The 21,442-nt window shown below is 40.9% G+C and overlaps 1 protein-coding gene across 1 annotated transcript; it reads right to left on the reverse strand.

The window, feature by feature from the left end:
* Nucleotides 1-335: 335 nt before the first annotated feature.
* On the reverse strand, nucleotides 336-20,164 carry LOC144527063 (uncharacterized). The gene is made up of 10 exons (XM_078264926.1): nucleotides 19,959-20,164; nucleotides 16,698-16,859; nucleotides 14,985-15,182; nucleotides 13,313-13,471; nucleotides 12,120-12,200; nucleotides 11,185-11,341; nucleotides 10,515-10,559; nucleotides 9,573-10,040; nucleotides 7,403-8,925; nucleotides 336-5,911 (listed from the first exon to the last, which is right to left on the reverse strand). The coding sequence occupies exons 1-10, from the start codon at nucleotides 20,157-20,159 to the stop codon at nucleotides 5,864-5,866; spliced, it is 3,042 nt and encodes a 1,013-aa protein (XP_078121052.1). The 5' UTR covers nucleotides 20,160-20,164; the 3' UTR covers nucleotides 336-5,863.
* Between the last annotated feature and the right edge of the window lie 1,278 nt (nucleotides 20,165-21,442).

Below are 21,442 nucleotides of genomic sequence, written 5' to 3' on the forward strand. Positions count from 1 at the left end.
GCATCCGGATATTTTTGGCATACTGCATTTGACATACTGTGTACGGGGACATACTTTTTCTGTCATATTAAATAGTATGGTAGTATGGGTATTTGAACACAGGGACATTCTGACAACTTTCCTCCTTTCCTGATGGTTTGTTGGTCTGAGAATGGAAGTTCATTCTGTTGCCCATTGCTGCTCATTGACATTATCTGAGAGTTTAAACTCCAGTCCTGTTTCTGCATAGACATCATGTACATTACATAACACAAATAAAAAACAAAACAAATGAAGTAAAAACTGGCTATATTCCCCTGAGACAGTGGTCTCTTAAAGACAAACCAGACCCCATGTTGGAATTTAAGATTACTTTTATTTTCTTAATTTTGCAAACACAGAACCTCACATTTAGACGGCAACACGTAAAACATCACACATAAATGTATTATCATAACCATGGCTTCACCAAGGCAAAACCCAGAAGTTCTTTTGAATATCATTTCACTCAACCAACCATGGCTTTCAAAGTGCATACATCATAGAAAACACACGCACACACACTGCAATGGCAATGAATGGATGAAAAGCTCCAGAAGCAACATTATCTTCTCTTACCAATATTACTACTCTGACAACAGCTTTCAATAATATTCTAATCATGTCATGTGTCTTGAACACGTAGGAGTTATAAGCAGCCTGTACATAAATAAATACAAAAATCGATCAATACAAAAATAAATAAATATGTCAGCAACAACAAATAATTCAACTGCCCTTTGTGTAAATAATAAAATAACCTGGTCATTTTTACAGTGTTACCGCATGAGATGATTACTGTGCTACATGTGCCATTTTGACATTTAAGGAAACCAAAAGCTTGGAGAGTGGAAGGTTGGTCTTACTTAATTCAGAAGAGCTCACACGTGCATTAAAAGTAAACTCCAGGTAGAAAATTAGGAAATGTTCTTAAATACTTTGTACAGTTCTCTTAAGAACAAATCTAGCCATACGAGTGGTTCTTTTAACGACTGTCAATCTGTAATTTTGCGATGAATTCATGTTATTTTGATGTGTATCAGTTTTTGTATAGTCAGTTCTTAAAACAAAAAAAACTGGGTGAAACAGGAAGAGGCACCGAATGTGTCTGGTTTGCATGGATAATTAATGAAATAAAGAATTATTAGTAGTTATGGTAACATGGGCAGTGGAGGGACCATCTACAGACACTTTATCCCAGATGAGCCAAAGATTTGATACATCATGTGATTGAAAGATGAACACAAAAGGTTCAGAAGTACTGAAAACAAACAAACAAACAAACGAGTGATATTTGGTCATCATCATGGACAGATGCTGTTAAATAGTGAGGGAATACATTTGAAATCGAAGAATACAGCAGAAACGAGCGAAAACCATTTCTCTGTAAGGTTTGATACTTCCAGCTTTCACCACCTTATGGCTGTAATAATCAACATTATTACAGCCATAAGGTATTACGTACTCATCATTAGTATTGTGCACAAGAACAATATTATTAAGTCTTGTGTCAGAGGAACTTTTCTAAGCACTGCCAGCCTAACAAATTCCTCTTTTTTGGGTTTTCACACTTCCAGGACAAGCATATGAGACGAGAGGCTTATTGTATCATACAAACTATTAAACATACTCAAATAACCCTTGGCACAGGCACTAAGGATAGCAATAAGGGTATCTATTACTGTTACAAACTAATTTCTTCTTCCTATAAAGCCAGCACAATGTCAGATCTGTCTCACTGGCGCCTCTCATACACGTCATGGCTTGGTTATACGATGTATACATAAATTTGCCTTGTCTTGACTGCATGTTTACAAAGTGTCAAAAATCACAGAATGTTTGCTCTTACAGTATTCACAGTGTTGTCATGCAATCATGGCAAAGTAGTAATGAGGTAGGCGTAAACTGAAACCTAATATTAACGTAAATGTTGCTTCAGAGCCTGCTAAGTCTGTTCCAGTGTGAAGGTAGACTGTCATCTGGGATACATATTCAGCATGTGCATAGGACACAGCAATATTCACTTTGTTGACTTGATACAAGGATAATTCTATATATGAATTGGGTACATGGTATATTGAATGTACAGTGCTTTGCAGCTCAGAGGATAAAATGTATTGGTTACACAGTACTTGTAGAGTTTCTTACAGCAAGCAGAAACAGAGCTTTATTGTGAGTTTTAGATACTTTTTTTCCCAGCTGCAACTTTACTGTTTTTGTTCACTCTCACAGCTCTCATAGCTTCAAACAGCAGACAGACAGATAGAGACTAGCTGGGGAACATAGCGGAGCATTCAGGAGCTAAAGAGCCAGATATTTCCCTCAGGAGTTGGTGGAGACCAAACCAGAGCTAACAGAGAGTGAATACTGGACTAACATTCATCAGTTGGATGCACACATTAGACTCTAAATGAATGATAACCGTTGCTCTGTGTCTGCTGGATGTGTAAATAGGCAACTTTTAGCTAACAACTTCACCATATCATCTTAAAAGGTAATGTTCTGCTGCCTCTCAGTGGCAAACAAAAGCAAGAAGCCAAACACTTCTTTTAGGTTTAACAAAAGAACTTCATGCAGTTTGATCCGACACCATTCAACCAGCAGGACTAACCACTCTCCTCACCCAGAGCCATACATAGACAGATAGACTGGACATCGCAGTCTTCGGGGCAGCCAACACTGAGCCCATGGTGTTGGAGCAGTATCTGTGCTCGCTCCCCCCTCTCTGATGTCTTTGGTTTGATGAGGGTAAACATGTTGGAAGTGATGGACTATCACATCTTCCTTTAAGCACCTGCCTGTAAAAATCTTGGATAAGCGTTTGGTCCGTTTTGTCTTGGCGAACAGCGCTGTAAAGCAATGAAACGCTGCTCGTGCCAAATCCTGCCTGGTGACTGTTTCTTACGGTGTCCCAATTCCATACTTCATACTAACTCTAAGCAGGTTTAGAGTATGTAGTGAGTTTGCCCTAAATTATTGTAAATATGCTTAAAAGGTGTCAGGATGCTTACTAAACCTGCTTGATTGTTGAGTGTGCTGTTGATGGAAACTATTGTCCCACGATACAATTCCCAACTCACAACTGAAACAGGTCAGTAGTGTTACCGCCAATTTCCACCAAATGCGGAACGTCTGCGGATCCGCTCCGGAACGGTGGCGGAGTCAATAGGTTTCCATTAAAGTCAACGTGTGTATTTCCACTGACTGGGGAACGGCTGCGTTCCGACTCCGTCCCAGCTCCGGCGATCCGCAGCCCTCCGGGAGCAGATACGCAGAGCTTCTATTTTTGATGGATGCCGGAGAGCTCCGCAGCAATTCGGCACACGACAGATTGTGCGGGACAGGAAGTCGAGCACAGAAACAAAATAAAACATCCGGTTAATTTTCATAATAAAATACACCGTGCTCACGGCGGATCATATTTCCCTGCACTACACCTTGAAAATGTCATAAGACAGGCCTGAAGTCAAGTTTGTGGTTCTGTTTATGGAAACTACATCCTGTTATATATATTGCGCGATCATACGTGAATTCGCGAGATCTCGTGGGTCCTCGTGACTTCAGCTGTCAGTCATGGCCGCAGCCGTTCCGCAACAAATCCAGACCTGGTGGGTAATGAAGGACGGCGGAGCACGGAGCCGACACGCAGCGGAGCCGACACGCAGCGGAGCCGGTCCGCAGCCGTTCCGCAGTTGGTGGAAATTGCGGGTAACGGCTCCAAAACACCCCAGAAAACCAAACAAAGTGTGGAAACTGTGTTGCTTTGTTTGTACAGTTTCTTGACAGTGGCATTCCTGTTAGTGAATGCTGTGAGTTAAAGTTCCAAGTGCAAAAACAGTAACCTATGACAATTAGTATAGTACTATAGTGCAATTGATACTGGATCTTTTAGGCCGGTTCTGAAATTCAGAGTTTAAAAACTGATGTTTAGACCATACATTTTTTTTTTTTTTATATATAAATGCACAATTTAAATGAACATATTTGATAGGGATCACATATGTAGTGAGTGGGACATTTTACAATGTAAAAATAAAGTTGTCAGTGCTCTCTGGTGGACACACTATTCTTGACTATCTAAAACAATATCCGTGGCATTTCTGTCTTTTTTGATACTAATCGGCTGCTGTATTTGCCGATACCTATATTATATTTAGAGAAAAAGATAAACCAGCTCTAGTTACCACTAAATCTACATGGGTTTTGGTGTAGTCACGCTAAAATAAATGGAAAAAAAACATTACATGATAAAAACAGAGACACTTGGTTGTCGTTTCTAATGTTTTGAGAGTTCTTTTGATGGGACTATTTTGACCCACATTGCAGCATAAAATAGTTTTTTTCACATCCGAAAAATCTGAAAAATGCAGACAGAGGTATGAAGACACCAGTGGCAGCTAAGAAAACAGATTTGTCCATTTTCCAATCATTTTTGCATTTTTTGCTTGCTGTTTTTTTTGTCCTTATTTGAAATCGGCAGTATAGAAGTCTTCACATCACTCTGCACATACTTTCACACCTATCCTTTTTTTTTGTTAGTACCAAACAGTTTGGAAAATCTCTGTCTTGTATACTAACTGTGAAAATGCACAGTCAACCTTAGTGCATAGTTTTTACTTTGTAGTATTAGTATATCATATGGAACTGGGACACTGATGTAGTGAAATGCAGTGTAGAGGCCATTTAACGCTGAAAGTTTTCAGTGATGGTCCATTTGTATAGTGCTACTGATTATAATGTTCAAATATGAAGTGCAGCGGCTAAAATGCTTTAAAAAGTAATTTAACACCCTCTGTAGATGTTGTCTTTGCTGAGCTCCAGTGGTTTAACATCTCACCTTTCGGCAGTGATGTGCAGGCGTACTCTGGGATGCCAGGTGTGGTTACAGGTGCAACAAAGCCCACTTCTGACCACATGCTGAGAGGTGAAACAGGTGAAAGGGGGCTTGAAACTCTAAGCCAGAGATGGCAGTGAAACACTGCTTCTAAGTCAGCTGTTAAGCTCTTTAAGGAGCACCTAGTAGTAACTGATGATTGAAAACACTGTGCATTTTATTATGCTGACGGTATAGATATGCACTCACTGTACAACCCGAACAAACTCTTAATACAGCTCTCGTCCAACTTAGACCTAAAACTACTAATTGACTATATAATCTGAAAACCACAATATCTGAGTATATCACTTGTATATACATGTTCATCTATGTGACAAAGTCACACACAGTCAATTTACACATGCTCCAACATTAAGCTCAAATCAAAAAAAGGAGAGATTATCTTTACTTTGGACTAATTAGGCTCTGTCAAAACAGGAAAGTCGGAAACGATGGGAAGCTTAACTAAGAGACTTGGAGGACACAGGAGAGAGTTGGCAGCTGATATAGTGAATAAATAACAGATAATATCAACCTTATGATTGATCGACAAGCATCACAAAAACACAAGGAATAAGCCTACCCTCAAAGAATGTTCATTTTCATATAGTTGTTTCCAACCCTGACTTAAATAAATTCCTCACAGTGGACTGAAGCCACGAGCCAATCAGATTTCCTTAATGGTAACAGTCAGTTGACTTCTTATCTTCCCATTCTGACTTTAATTTGTCCCTTTGAAACATAAAAAACACATCTGAAACAATAATTATTGCAATATATATAACAGCAGAATGACCTCTCCCTCCTGTCTATTTAATCATCCCTCCTTCATACCATCCCCCTCCGTATCCATTTTGTCACCCGTCCGCTTACTTCTCTCCTCATTCACTTCATCTCTTGTGTTGCCGTTGTGGTCATGGGATCCCTGCTGACATGGTAACCCCCCCATGAGTGTTGGTTGGTGAGAGATCACTTCAGGTCGACGCCCTGAGTCTGCGACTGAGCCTTCTCCTTGGCCTAAAACACACATAAAAGACAAGGGATAGGATGATGATGAATACAATTAAAATCTATTAGAAATGACAACTAGGAATTTTATGCGGAAGGAACATCACATCTATCAGAACCTTCTCCAAGTCTATTAAACATTGGGTATTGACTAATCAAATATGCTGCCATAATCCGTAATAATGTGTTTGTCTTTGTCGCTATAGTAGTGTCTCTGTATGTGCTTCTGCGTTGTTGATGTGTCTTAATGTGTGTCTATGCACTTTTACACTGTCTACTGCATATGCTACGTGCGTTATGTTTTTCTCATGCCATTAACCTGCCAGCTGTCATGATCTGGAATAGTGGTTGTGTCATTTTACTTGTCTGTGCTTATGTGTTCTTGTTTTATGTTTATGTGTTGTATTTTTGTAGCTTATCTAATGTTGTAAGCCATCAACCTGCTAGGGACTGCAGATAAAAATTTGTCTGCATGGCTAAATCTGGCACATTTACATGTCAGGTCTTTGTGCTCATGTTGATTAATGTGTGTTGTCCCTTTTAAATAAAGAAATCTAAAAAAAACAAAAAACATAATCTATGCCATGCTATTTGACCGATAAAGTTGTTAAAGGTCACATCTACAATGTTATAATGTTGGATTTTCATGTTAAACTTGGCCAAAACCTTAAACAATGAGGTAAGCGTATTTTAGAGATTTCCAACTATTCTGAACACTTTTTCTACTCTTGGCTAAGTGTTACGCAACTCTAAGCCGGCCTTCTATGATTGGTCATCCAGGTAGGCAGGACTGGAGTGTTTTTTATAAGCCACTGCAGTGTTAACATTGTCCCATGTAACTACATGCTAACAGCAGTAAACAATGTCACCTTGGCTGCCAGTGTCGTTAAATTCTCCCCAATTCTGGGTCACATTACTCCTGAAACATTTTCTTTTTAGTAGTATTTGATTTAAAAACCTTTATTTGTGATTTTTCACCATAGAAATTGCTGCTATATTCTATTAGTGTCAACTGCTAACTAAAGTAGCTACAAGGCTAACGGCAGTAAACAAATGAATGTGGTTGTAGGCTTTATAATGCTTGTGTTGCACTGAAACTAAAGATCACAAAGTGTGACAAGGAGGAACCAACTTCTACAAAACAATGAAATCAGCCAGTTCTAACCCTAACCCATGCAAAGGAATGCATTCATTAAGCATGATATATCAACTCACTATAGTCCATCTGTACCACTTGTTTTCAATTTAGGAGAGGGGGCCAGAGGGGGGTCAAGGCTTAATATGACACAGGCACTGGCCACCCTTGCCACCCCAGAACTGCCAATGATCCAAAATGCAGAACCAAATACAACGGGACCCTATCGAACCCATTAGAACAAATATAATCTGGATGTGGCCCGAATCGGTCCAGGGTTGGCTCTTGGACACTAAGAACTGAGTGGACCGATAAACTCAGAAGATTACCATATGTGAGTTGCATCTGTGTGGTTTCCAACTCACCATGAGCGAGGGCCGAGGAGGCCTAACTGGTCTGACTGGTCGTACTGGTTCTGCTACTGGGTTTGCCGGCCTTCGCTCCAGAGGCTCGAGGTCGTCAGCTACATCAGGACAACCGATGTATCCTCCGGCTCCAAACACGGAGCCCAGATCACCTTCTAACAAGTTGCGGCTGGTGGGAGCATTGGCTGGTGCAATGTCCTGGTTGGCAGACATGTTGCTGACGGCCATGTTGGGGGTGTCGGCAGTACTGGTGTTAGTTTTGTTGGTAGTGCAGATACTGGAGTAACTGAGTTCGAGTCCCAGCAGGTCTTCTGATGCCACATCACTGTCTGAGCTGTTGGTGGTGGAACTGACATCAAGCTCTGGTTCCACTATGCATTGGTTATTGTTCGCTTCAGGGAAAACGTCCTTACTCAACAAATCCAGCACCTCCTGGTTGTCATGGCTACCTAAGTCTAGCAATTCCTGATTTTCATTGCTTCCGAGATCAAGGAGTTCCTGGTTGCCGTGGCTACCTGAAACTAGCACTTCTTCATTTTCTTTGCTACCAAAATCCACTAAGTCTTGGTCGCCATGGCTATCTAAATCCAGGACTTCCAGATTTTCAGGACTGGAGAAATCCAGCAGTTCCCTATTGCCATGGCGACAAGGTTCCAGCACTTCTTGGTTATCATAGTTACAAGGCTCAAGTAGTTCTTCGCTGGTTATATTGCAATGGGGTTCCACCACCTCCTGGTTGTCATGACTACAGAGATCCAGGAATTCATGGTTTTCATTGCTAACCAACCCTGCGTTGTCAAGACTAGAAGGTTCCAGCAATTCTTGGTTTCCATTGTTACATAAATCCAGCAGTCCCTCATTATTGTGGCTACAATGTTCAAGCACTTCTTGGTTTTCATAGGTATGCGGTTCTAGTACTTCCTGGTTGCTATAGTAACAGGGTTCTATTTGCTCGTTATTGTCATAGGTGCAAAGGTCCATTGCCTCCTGGTTATCATGGCCACAGAGGTCTAGTACCTCTTGGTTCTCTTCCTCAGGACTGAGTTTAAAGCCATAAGGGTCAGAGTCCCGTACCATTTGGGAGGAAGTGATGTCAAACCCATAGCAATCAATGTTTAGTTGGTCTGATTGAGAAGAGGAAGGCTCAGGGTCAAAGTTTAGATCGTTTCCAGAAGGTTCTGGGCTCAGTTCAACTTCATCAGGGTCTAAGAGGGTGTGACTTGAATGTTCTGGACTGAGTTTAAAGCCGTATGGGTCAAAGGAAGACTGACTGGTTTGTTCATAGCTCAACTCAAAACTAAGCTCTTTGTTGTGATCTGTGTCGGGCTGGATGAAGAGGTCTTGGGAGTCTAGTGAGTTTTGGGGAGTTGCAGGGTTTTGGGGTTCTTCTTCGATGTTGCCAACCGACTCGGCCCTCTGACTGGAGGTAACATAACAGGAAACAGTTTGCTCTATGTCGCCTGCCCAATTTGGTTTCATCAGGACTTCTTTGTCAAGCTCAGGGACAGAACCAGAACCCAGACCTAGGAGAAGAGAACAATGAGGGGTCAAGGCCAGAAGTATCAGGGGCAAGACTTGCCTGAATAGACATGTTTGTTGCAAATTTGAGAAAGGGTTTCAAATCAAAATCGGCGGGACCATCAGAGCAGCATTTATTGGCTGGTCTTTAAGCTACCTAATACCTCACAAAGTCTGGGGGAACAAAACTTCAAAAGTGTGGTTTTGAACAAGTCAAAGACGATCCACAAAAAAGTCAGATGCAAGTTGTTTTACCAGCTTCTGTCATACCACTCCACAACAAGTAACTTGACCTACCACTTAAAATTGGTAGTAGCCTATAGGCTTGTCAACTTTATTTAAGAACACTATTCTCTGAGAAAAAAAAGAAAGAAATTTCAGACAAAGCACGCTCTTTAGCTAGGATACACTGTTCCCAAAAGAGAAATGGCCATGCATGAGGTGAAAGCCAAATACACATCCAGAAGGGCAGAGATTTACCACAGATATTCTGACTTTGCTGTAAATGGAGGAGTATTTGATAACTACTACATGCTTCATTACTGAAGACTGGCGACTGAAATGGTGCGTAATTGCCCCATAGGATTACATTGCAGCCCGTTTTGTGGTAGCCAGGCTGCAGGGTGTGTGTATGGATTTAAATATAAATTACCTTGTTCCAGTCCTGCTGTTGCCTCGGTGGTAGCCCCTCCAGCTAGGGATCCCAGACTCTGTTCTTCTATGTCAGAGGGAGGGGAGACGGTGCCAAGGTCCAGCTCATACCCATTAGGGTCCGATTCTATAGAATACTGACCGTGGGACCTCCAACCCTGGATGGGCTCCGGCCCCAGCTCTTCTGACGAGCTCTGAATGGGTTTAAATCCGCAAGGATCGTCAACTACAGCGATGGCGTCCAGGTCCTCTCGGCTGTAGCTTATTTCTATGTCGCTGTCTTCATCTGGGAACTCAGATTCAAAGCACTGAGTTCCTGTTGAGGCTTTGTTTTCAGCACAGGACAGACTAGTGTCTGCCTCATCACCAACATATCCTGCCCCATCATCAGTGCCTATGTTCGCATCTGGGAACAAAATATCTGCTGCAAAGGGGTCACTGCCTTTGAAAGGGTCCGAAGCGAATCCACCTGGCAAACAGGGTAAGACACTGCAGTAAGTCTTTACACTGTATTAATCTGGAGATACTGAAAGACATAAACCGTGTAGTTTGCTGTCGACATCGCCTACCTCTCTATAACAATGCATATTGCAAAATGTACAATTTCCCCTCTAAATTCCAGTGAATTAGAAGTATAAAGTACCATAAAATGGAAATACACAAGTATAGTACAAGTACTTTAAAATTGTACTAGAGTAAATGAACTTGGTTACATGCCACCACATTTGTGGCAGTAAATAAAACAGCAGTACATAAATCCAATAAATTATGATAAACTTGCATTCAGAGTTTTAAACAACAACATAATTACAGTATATGGTGAATAAAACTTTGACTTGTCATATACCTGATCTCCAATAAAAACATGTCCAGGACAAGAACCTTAACTCATCTTTAAGTTCCAAATAAAATAAAGTGTAGTAACTGGTGTATTATTACTCACCGGATGAGTCAGTTTTAGGAAACAGGTCTTCATTGAAGAGGTCATCTACAAATCAAGTCAGAGAAATTGGAAAATCATTTTATACAACCAATGAGACACGTGGTATGATATAAAGACTGGACAAACCACACATGACGATTGTTTCCACCAACTTGCACAGATGTTTTAGTCTTTGACAGTCAGGAAGGAGCATAGAGTTTATGACTAAGTAAATACACAAGACAACACACAAAACCACTGGCACAGAGTTTGGGTGAGATCCTTGATGGATGTGTAGGTTTCTCTAGCCTACAGAGGGAATTGGAGGCGAATGAATTTTGTAAAACCAAGCTCAGGTATAAAAGTTGGTTTATTGCTTTGTCTCCCTCGGCCGTCGCCATCAGTCGCCAATGTCAGTCACAAATATCAAAGACCAGTATCAAAGACCTGCATTCTTTTCTTGTTGATTGACGACCAAATGCATCTCTCTTATGTGTGGTCTGGTAGTAGTTGATACAGCTGGAAGACTTAATGGGAGACTTCAAAACAAACCATTTTACAAGTTGAACCTGTTTTGTGACATATGGATGACCAAATCCATCTTAATATCAAACTTAATGATGCTACCAAGTCATTCAGTGAAAGGTATTATCAGCCTGACAGTAGCTTAGGCTCCATTTCTGATACATACGGTCACTCTGACAGTGGGCGAAGGGATCGGCCTGGTAGAAGTCCAGTTGGCTGAGAGGGTTTGGGTTCACAGTGGACTCTTCCATCTCTCTCTCTTTTTCCCCTTCATTGTTGATCACTCCCTCCTCTAGGTCATCCTCTATGTCAGATCTATCCATCTGTGAACCATGACAACACAGTGTTTGCATCCCAAACCAAGGAGGAAATGCTATTTGAAGGGTGACCCCTGCTGGTTGATGTGCTACATTAGACTAATGTACTACATTGGGTGTTCATAAATTCATAAATTGTGATAAAGTAAAAAACCATGCTATTAAATGACTGTGTAACTTCTCAAAACCATATTAGCTTTTATGATTTCAGTCTGCAAACCAGCCAAAGTTTTGTTGCCATACACTCTGCTCCTGCAGTTAAATGTTGCCTCAACTAGGGCTGGGCGATAATCAGATATCACGACATTCCTGACCAAATACATCGATATCGATATTGCGACGATATTGTAGGGTTGACAATTGGTGCGTTCACAAAATATTTTTTAACAATGAGATTTTAGAAAAATAATCATCAATAATGTGGTAAACAGTTTCAAGTGAAATTAAAGAGAATTTGTTTTTCCAGCTATACACTGACTATGTTTACATGTATGCACAAAGGTAGTGTGATGTTAAAACAAATCTGCAATTCTTCAAATGATATTCCCTCATAATGTTTCACAACAGATTTTCTGAGAAAAGTTAGTATGGGCTTGTTATTATCAATTTAAACAACGTGATTGTATATGACTATATCTCGATATACGATTTCATCACGATATGATTCCGTTGAAAGACGATAAAATATAATTTTGAATTTTTGCCCAGCCCTAGCGTCCACACTGTTGCATGTATCACATAATTATTGTTGTGCATGATGAGAGGTGTTCTGTGGGAGTGAAACCTTTGGGGAGCTGGTCCCACTGTCGTCTGCTTCTTCTCTGGTATTGGCTAGGTTATTGCAGAAAGACGAGCCACTGGCCCTCTGGTCACCCACACAGACAGAGAGGAAAAGACAGTGAGAGAGTTGTAACATGAACAATATTTCTAAATAATGTTCATTCACAGTAAATAAAATGCAACTGGATCAATTGGATAAAGGTAGTCACACCACACAGGTATTATATTAAAGGGATACTTTGCCGATATTCAACCAGCTTTGTATCACAATAATGTTGGTAGTACGTGTAAATAAACTATGTTAAACTTCCCTCCATCTTACTAGCGCCCAGATCTGTCTCAGATCTATGAAATTATGCAATTATGCAAAAGATCACACTCTGCACTCACCCTTAGTATTACATTTACAAATAGGTGTGGGGACTTGCACGAGGCATATAACAAAAGAATGGTCTAAATCAGGGGTGTCAACCTCAACTTCACTAAGGGCCACAGTGAAAAAATAAGAATCACATGATGGGCTAGACATGCATGGTTTATTTTTGACTGGATTTTTCTCAGTCTCATATAGTCTTCTCATTTACAGTTTGGTCAACACAAGGCCCTAAAAAAAAGTCCTCAGCCATCATTGAGAAAAGCGGCAAGAATGGCAAATAAGATCGAAAAAAAGTGGAGAAAAAGTCGCAGAAAGTGCCAAAAACATCGGAATAAGTAACAACAACTTTGGGAAAAGTAACAACAACTTCGGAAAAAGTGACAAAACCTTCAGAAAAAGTGACAAAAACGTTGACAAAGCAACCGAAACTAGGTGGGCCAAAATTGATTGTGAATCAAAATCTGCGAGGGGCCGGATTTGGCCTGCGGGCCTTGAGTTTGACACATGTGGTCTAAATCAAAGCAGCAGGCCATTTTTTTTTCAAGTCCTTACTCCCTTGTATGGGTCAAGATCCAAAACACTGAATCATACACTTCCTTTATTGTCTGGTAAATGTCAATGTCTTTCAAAACCCCTATCCCCAGTCTGTGGCAGAGAAATAACTAGTCTGCAAGCCCAAACTCAGATTACTCCAGTAATGTCACTTCAGGTACCTGCTAATAGTGTAACTACGTGGAACCACAACATTACACAACCAATTATTTTACAGTGTTGGCTCAAAAAGGCTTTAGATAGTACTCCGCATCATTACTGTGATTTACCATTATCAGGTCAGCATAGGCAGGCAGTGATTGGCTCCTTCCCCAAGGCCTCATAGGCAGCGGGTCATCTTCAGTGGTGTCTGCAGGAGATGTTGACTCCTCCAGCTGGCTTTCTGGAGTGACTGCGCCTCCTGACAGAGAATACAGAGTGTGCTCCTCCTACAAGGAAGGGAAGAGTAAGGAGTCAGTTACCAAAGAAAGCACTTGCTAACATTTCATTCTAAGTATGAGAATGAAAGTCAAAACCTGTTTTTGTGAATAATTGCGATCTTCCCCCACTGCAGGACTTTCCCTGGGTGGTCATGCTTTTAAATAAGGAAATAGTAGAGAGGTTGAGTCTCTCTAGATGGAAGTATATATATATTATATTCATTAATTATATTATATTAATACTTTAATGGCTGTGGTTACATGCAGTAGTTTTCTTGTGCCTTCACATCTGATTGACAGTACCAGATAAGTGTAATGCTGCACCATTGTTAACATGCTCTCAACAGGCAGTTGGGTAGTATACAAAATATACTACTGCTGGAGCTGTTGAGCAGAAGTCGTGTCCTCCCTTAGCTGGGGACAAACCAACCCGACGTCGGAGAACAAGTGGCAACGAAGCAAATACGTTATGCGCCTGTGTGAGAGGAAATAGAGCTCAACAGTGGCCGCCGACTTTTTGAACTCGCTGTGGTTCTGGAAGTGATTTCCCCCATTCAATTGTTCCACTGACGTTTCAGAAAATGCTTACATAAAGAGTTTAAAGCCTGGAACCAAGCCAACCAGCTTCGAGATGATTTTATACCAATACTAGAGAACTTTTCCAGCTTCGGCCCCCCTACAGGTTGGAAGCGGAATTGTCCATTACATTACATTGTCCAGTTCATTCGAACTACAGATCCGCTACCCGATCTGGCAAACTTGCATCATGTAATGTAATGGACAATTCTGCTTCCAACCTGTAGGGGGGCCGAAGCGGGAAAAGTTCTCTAGTGTTGCTTTAAACTGTGAATTTCTTTCAGAATAAGACACTTTTATCAGATAAAGGTGTTGCCTGAGCTTTAACTCTGATTGTTAGTGAATTACAGGCTCTATGTTAACATATGACAAATGGTAGTTTACTTTCTCTGAATTTAAGCTCCTCCTCTTCCTCCTACTAATTCTATCCAGCAAATGTAACAAAAACATAAAACACAAACACATTATAATCAGGAAACAGCCCAGGTTCCCTCAGATTTTACATATGAAGTGATGAAAATGCACATTTAGACTATATATAATTACCAGGGTTTCCCCCAGTGTATTGCAAGCTTGGCCTAAGTTGCCCCCCACCAGGCCTAAGCCCGATTGGAAACTTAGACATGGTCATATTTATTTTTAAATTTACATTTACATTTTAGCACTGACTTAATGTGGGGCCATATGGAATCTGTCTTACAGCTTTTTTAAATCATTAGTTTCTGTGATTCTGTAATCACAGAAACTATTGGGCTCTACATTAATGCCGCCATCAGTCTGTGACTGGCCCCAGCCAAATAAAAGACCCCTGCCGCCGGGCCTAAAACCTTTCTGAGGGAAACCCTGATTGATTACTGATACTATTGATTTTGTTCAAGCCTACTGCTGCTATCACAGATACACACAAACACTACACACATATGACAACATGCACGTCCTCTTGTACCTGCAGGATCTCTTCATAAGACTGCCTGATGGAGTCTTGCAGAGGAGTGTCCCTCTCTCCGGCCTCCTCCACCTTCCTCTTGGCCAGCTTCACCTCATCTCTGAGCCTCTTCAGCCTCCACCTGACTCTGGCAAGTTCCCTCTCATACTCCTCCACCTGGCTCTCTTTTTGCACCTCCTCCGCCTGCAGAGACAGGATCTGGCAAGAAAGGACAGAGAGTCAATGATTGTTAATCATTATAGGGTAACCAGCGTTTTTTTTTCAACCTGGACCCTATTTTCCGATGTTTTTGTGTGTATGTGGGAAGGAACAAAATCTTTGAAACTGGTCCAGTATTAAGCTTGAACACTGTAACTGGCAGCCACACACCGGGCTGCAATGTAACCCTATGGGGCAAATGTGCATCGTCAATTTGGTCCACTAAAAGTGCTTTATTTTGCCACTGACATGCTCAGATTATTATTCTAAGTGTCTGACAACATTATGGAAAGAATCTTAACAGAGATAGGCCTTTTTTAAAACCTACGTAAGACCTTTCTGTTTAACCAGAAACAGCTCTGACGTCGCTAGCGCTAAACCCACCAGACTCCATTTAAAAAAACTATACTTTTAGCGTGTATAGAGCCAACGTATTTTCACATGTAAATCGGTAAACTATGTGTTTATTTCAAACAAAACTAGAGTTGTGATGGTTGGAAAAGTGGAAAGACGACCCAAAACGTCTTTTCATAGTTTTATTTTGTTTCTGTTGACTTTGAATATTGACTATTTCACGATGCTGAAATTACTGTTTATTTACATGGAGTCTGGTTGGCTATAGCGAATGCAATTTCTTGATGTTTAAAAAAAGGATCTCACTCTTTAACAGAAAGGTCGACCTCCTTAGAAATCATTTCCATAGTGTTGTCAGACACTTAGAATATTAATCTGAGCCTGTCAGTGGCAAAACGAGCACTTTTGTGAAGGTAAATACAAGCTGCACAATTGCCCTTTTAACTTACATTGTAGCTTGCAGCGATCTTGCTTAATACTGGACCAGTGTCAAAGATTGTTGTTCCCATCAGTCACTTAGACACAAAAACATAGGAAAATAGGGTTGAAAAAAACGGTAGTTACCCTTTTAGTAGTCTTACAGTGCCAGAACTGGCTCCACCATTTATCTAGCTTGGGATAGGGGGAAAAAAAAACTCTGGATTGTTTGTATTTTTTTTTTCTTTTTAAACCAATCACAACCATCCTGGGCAGCGCTAAGCACCAGATGCAGCGACAGTGCCCTTGCAAAATAGATAGCGGAAGGGAAGGTACTTTATCCCAGCACTGTACATCCGGTGAGCCAGACTAGTCATTTAGCAATTATAATTATCAGCATATGATTTTCTGTCACATACACTATACTGGTAATATGAACCATGATAGAGATGAACAGAACTGTCCAGTGAAATGCAATTTTATACTGTTATAAAATAATATCAACAGCATTACACATAGATTTGAATGATTAAGAATGATTTCTTCGTTGTAAAAATCTGCTCTGACCATAGAAGTGCATCACAGACTGAAACAAAACCGGTAGCATTATTATTTTACCTGCACATCAGATATAACAGCTTATTTAGATATATATACATACATACTGTATTCAATTAATCTAATAAGTATCCATGCAGTTCACAGTGAGAGATAAGTAGCTGAACAGTAGCAGTTCATCATTACCTGTTGACTCTCTTCATAGCACAGCTGTCTCGTTGCCTTTATTTGCTGCAACAGCGTTTCTTTGTGTGTCTCTAATTTAACAAGAGTCTCCTCCAGCTCCTTGCGGTCCGACTGCTGCTCCTGGAGCTCCAAGTTCTCCACCGCCACTGCATTCTCCAGCTCCTACACACACACACACACACACACACACACACACACACACACACACACACAAACACACACCATTTAAGATGTAAGAATGATTCAACATGCATGAGGAATGATAAAACATGCATGGAAATGCGCACACACACACACACACACACACACACACAGAGGCGAAATGTTCTTTCACAACATCCAAAGGATCCTATGGAGGTAGAATAGTTTGATTCGCCTGCTGTTATTAAAAGTGAACAGAAATAACCACCTCATCGAATGCTTGATCACATTAACATGTACGTTTGGCTCAACATGTGATCGACGGCAGCTTTCTTTACCAAAGAAACACTGCTTGTTGATTTACCTTCCTTTTCATCTCTGTGTGTCCACCGAACAAATTAGCATTGTTGTTTAGCCTAATTCGGCTCAAAGACTGGAAGAGGGGAGACTCTGCTAGCTTAGCTCCAAAATACGCAGATAAATATGCCTTTAAAGCTTTAGTGCGTAACTTTTTGATATTAATGAACGTCCGTTACATTCAAGCCGTTGCCAAATGAGTTGCTACAAAGCTAATTAAGACTATCAGCTCCACACAACTCTCTCTGTGTTTCTCAGTATGGCTATGTTCAGAAGATTGTGGTGTCCGGTGACTTTCCCGCGGTATCAGGTGGACGTGCCACAGTTTTGTTGTCATTACTTAGAATTCCTCATTAGGGCACAGAAACTACGCACTACAGCTTTAAACAACTTTATTCCTGTCTTGTACCTTGTTAGCTAGTACGCTTGTCACCAATCCCAGTGGTGGAAGAAGTATTGAGATCTTTTACTTAAGTAAAAGTACTTATACCACACTTTAAAAATACTCTACAAGTAAAAGTCCTGCATTGAAAATGTTACTAATGTAAAAGGTATGTAAGTATCATCAGGAAAATGTACTTAATTCCAGTACTGGCAGCTTCATTATAGTTTAAACCAACAAGTGTCCTTCATGCTGGGATTAGGGCTGGGTATTGTTAAAAAATATTCAATACCGGTACCGATACCGTGACTTCGATACCGGTTCCTAAACAATACTTTTTTCGATACCAATATTATAAAAGAAAAATAAATTACAACATTACACGTTACAGCACAAATCTTTTTATTTATATTTCAGCTTCTACTACATGAGTCCTGTCTCTGTGTTTAACGTAGAGTTTTTCCTGCATGTCTCTACGAAGTGTAACATTAGACAGCCAATCACAGACATTATTAGATCTTGGTAGAAGTATGCTGTGTGCTTATTGGCTCACTGACACTGATGAGATTTCCTCTTAGGTATTGAAATTGGGTATTGAATGACGAGGCATTTTTCGATACACGATACTTTAGAGGCAATTCGGTCGGTGCCTAAAAAGTATTGAATTTGTTACCCAGCCCTAGCTGGGATACTGCCCGCCACAGACTTGCTGTGTGCCAGTTAGTTTGTGCTGATTTGATGAACCCTGTGAACCTGATTGACACATTTTGTGTCAAAATGTGCATCTCTTTTCCTCAGACCAAAAACTCAAACTCTAAAAGTCAGATATGAGCAAACAAACGTTCCAGTGTTATCATTATTGTATCGTGTACAGGTCCATCTAAGGCAGAGGTCCAACAATCTGCTCGGAAACTCAATACACAGGCGCTCAAACGATTGATCAACTAGTTGGTCAATAGAAAACACTTTCGATGATTGCTAAATAATTAAAGACGTTTTCTTCTATCGGAGAAAATAAATGGGAGATCGATCTATAGTGAAAATAATCAGTTGCAGCCCTGTTCCCTGTCACGTCAGATCTTCATCATAATCACTGATGTTAGACTTCTTCTTTAGTATCAAAGTAATCCGGTGCTCGGTATCTGAACATCCATGGTTCCAGTGCAGACAGGGACTGCTGGTAGCTCATGCAGCATCACTTTTCATGTGGCAGATTCACCAACATGTAAAAAGGTATAGGCTATAAAAAGCTGAGCTGTTTTTGTTTTACACTTGCCATACCTGTTTTGACAGAACTAAGGCTCAGCATGTCCCATCAATTTGGCTCTTATATCTGTTATATATCTGTACATTCATATACAGATAGTTACTGTGTTTTTGAAAACCTGTAGACGTACAAGCAAACTGCATCATAATTACTGTCCAACATGTATAGTACCACTGACATGCCGAATTATGGCTTTCTGAGTAGCCAAACGTATCCTCAGAATAACAATGACTATGTTTACATGCACATAATATTCAGTTGTTTGCCCTTTTTACTAAGCTGTTTACATGGCTAATGAAAGTGAATATTCATCTAATATTCCACTTTACATGCAGGCTTTTTTCTAAGTTTTCTACAAGTAGCAGACTTGCTCAACCATGCCAACACTGTTGGCTGGTTGGTTTGTGCACAGCAACCATAGCAACGCTCAGAGCTGACCGTAAAGAAAAGAAAAACCAGAATAATACCGGCGCATTTCTCACCTCTTAATCGGAAAATGCTATAACTGGGAAAAGGCCTTATTCAGAATGTCCAAACTGAATATACTGTTTACAAGAACTATTTCAAATTTGGAATATTGTCATAGGAATCAAATTGTGAGGTGCCAAGAGATTCCCACCCCTGATATGGACCTGGCTACAAGACAGTGGCTCAAAATAAGGTAGAAATGCAGAAGCTGCCTAGAAGTGATCACTGGTACAATGAGCATTGCCGTGTTAATAAATTGAAATAAAAAGTATCAAATAACAACAAACCAGAAAGTAAAGCTGGGGCCTTCAGGGCCCCTGAGGGTCTGAGCTTTGCCCAGTTGGTAACCCAGACTTGTACTCAGCCCATGTGTATCTACAGCTTCGTCCAGCCTGTGGCTAGTTTTACAGCATCACGACATCACATGGAAGCATCATGGGAAATGCAGTGATGGAGGAGTCTCAAACTGGAAACACCATACATACGCACAAACATACGTCTGATTTATGTCCTGCCCACATCATTTATATTAACAAAAAAAATGTGATACCAACACAAAACCCACTCACACAGATGTATGAAAACCTGACGTACAGTACACACACAAACATGCACACACCAGCGCTAGGTGCTGCGGTCTTCTTACTCTGATCTCGGTTGCCTTGGCGAGGACTCTCTCATCCGTTTCCACGACGTCGGTGTTCCTGGGAGACGACCAGCAGAGAAGACAGGAGTGTTTAAGGAGGGAGGAGAGGGAGCACTCATTCTTCCAGTCTGCCTTCCCCGCATCATGCCCTCCTTCCCATGATCCCTCTATTTTTTCCTGCTGCACTGCTCGCTCCTCCATTGCTGCCCTCACTAGCTGTCGTTACACTGCAGAGGAGGCGGAGCTGCCTCTCTAAACGTGTCTGTGCGTGTGTGGGTGTGTGCCCAGGGTGATGGAAGCATACAGGCAGAATGCACCAATGTGAGAATGGGAAGGGAGAGGGGGGATGAGTCAGAGTTAAAGCAGTAGAGTAGGGTTATCAATCCATAGGAGAATGTATTTCCTCTCCTCTAGTCTCCTCCCTTAATGTCTTTCCTCCTCCTTTCTTTTTCCCTCCTACCCTTGTCATGCTGCTTCTCTAGTCCTCACACATCTCTCACCTTCTCTATTTCCTCCTCCCCCTCCATCACCATCACTGGCCACTGCAGTATGCATCACTTACACGCATGCACGAACGCAACACGCACACACACACACACACACACACACACACACACACACACACACACACACACACACACACACACACACACACACACACACACACACACACAGAGCCATTCATAAAAATCCTAGAGGGCGCAGAGCAGCTGTCTGCACAGGCATACCTTACCAATCAATCAATAATCATTCACAAATGTATTTTAAATATGTAAGGTTTATGATTTTACCACAATTACTACTACACTATTCATCACTGTATACTGTAATCTAATCTAATCAAATCGCGTAAAATATGTAAAATTATAATAATAGGAATACATTTAAGCACTTCTTTAGACACTCAACGACGCTGTAGAGCAGAATAGGTAAGATAAAAAAAATGAAAACTGGCGTGTTAAACACAAATCATACTTTTCACATCTGCCTAGTTGTAAAAGTCTGTTTTGTTGTTAGCAGCCATTTTTGACTATATCCAACACTTTTTCAGAGCAGAGTGTGCACTGTTTATCTGTCGGTAAGTAATGCTACAACTCCTCACGAGCCAAGCCAATGTCCCGTGTCTTGCTTGTTACCTGCTGGTTAAAGTGAAGGGGGTTAACCCAAGGGGGTAAGCCTCTCCCCAGAACGCATAGCTCCTATGGCGCCATTTTGATGCTACCAAGCCATCACCTCTCGTTAGCATTCCTTTGACTGCCATTCATTTTGACGACACTTTGACAGCGAATAACTTCACATCTGAAGCGTGTAAAGACTTTATTTGTCCATTGTTTATTTCTAAAGAAACGCGACAATGTATAAAAGGCTCCATTACCTTGTACCTCACGTTATGGCTCCGTAGTAGACGTTTTTGTAAAAATAGGCTTATGATTGTGTCATAACCACGCGACTTACTGTCGCATAGTAGATGAATTACCGTATAG

This window comes from Sander vitreus, chromosome 12, assembly GCF_031162955.1.
Source record: "Sander vitreus isolate 19-12246 chromosome 12, sanVit1, whole genome shotgun sequence".
NCBI lineage: Eukaryota > Metazoa > Chordata > Actinopteri > Perciformes > Percidae > Sander > Sander vitreus.

Excerpts from the sequence above, each read along its gene's own strand:
- LOC144527063 (XM_078264926.1), bottom strand. The coding sequence starts at position 20,159 with ATGGAGGAGCGAGCAGTGCAGCAGGAAAAAATAGAGGGATCATGGGAA. Across the intron at positions 16,860-19,958 it reads CCAAGGCAACCGAGATCAGA|GAGCTGGAGAATGCAGTGGC; the intron begins GTAAGAAGACCG and ends GTGTGTGTGTAG. Across the intron at positions 10,041-10,514 it reads TCCTAAAACTGACTCATCCG|GTGGATTCGCTTCGGACCCT; the intron begins GTGAGTAATAAT and ends CCTGTTTGCCAG.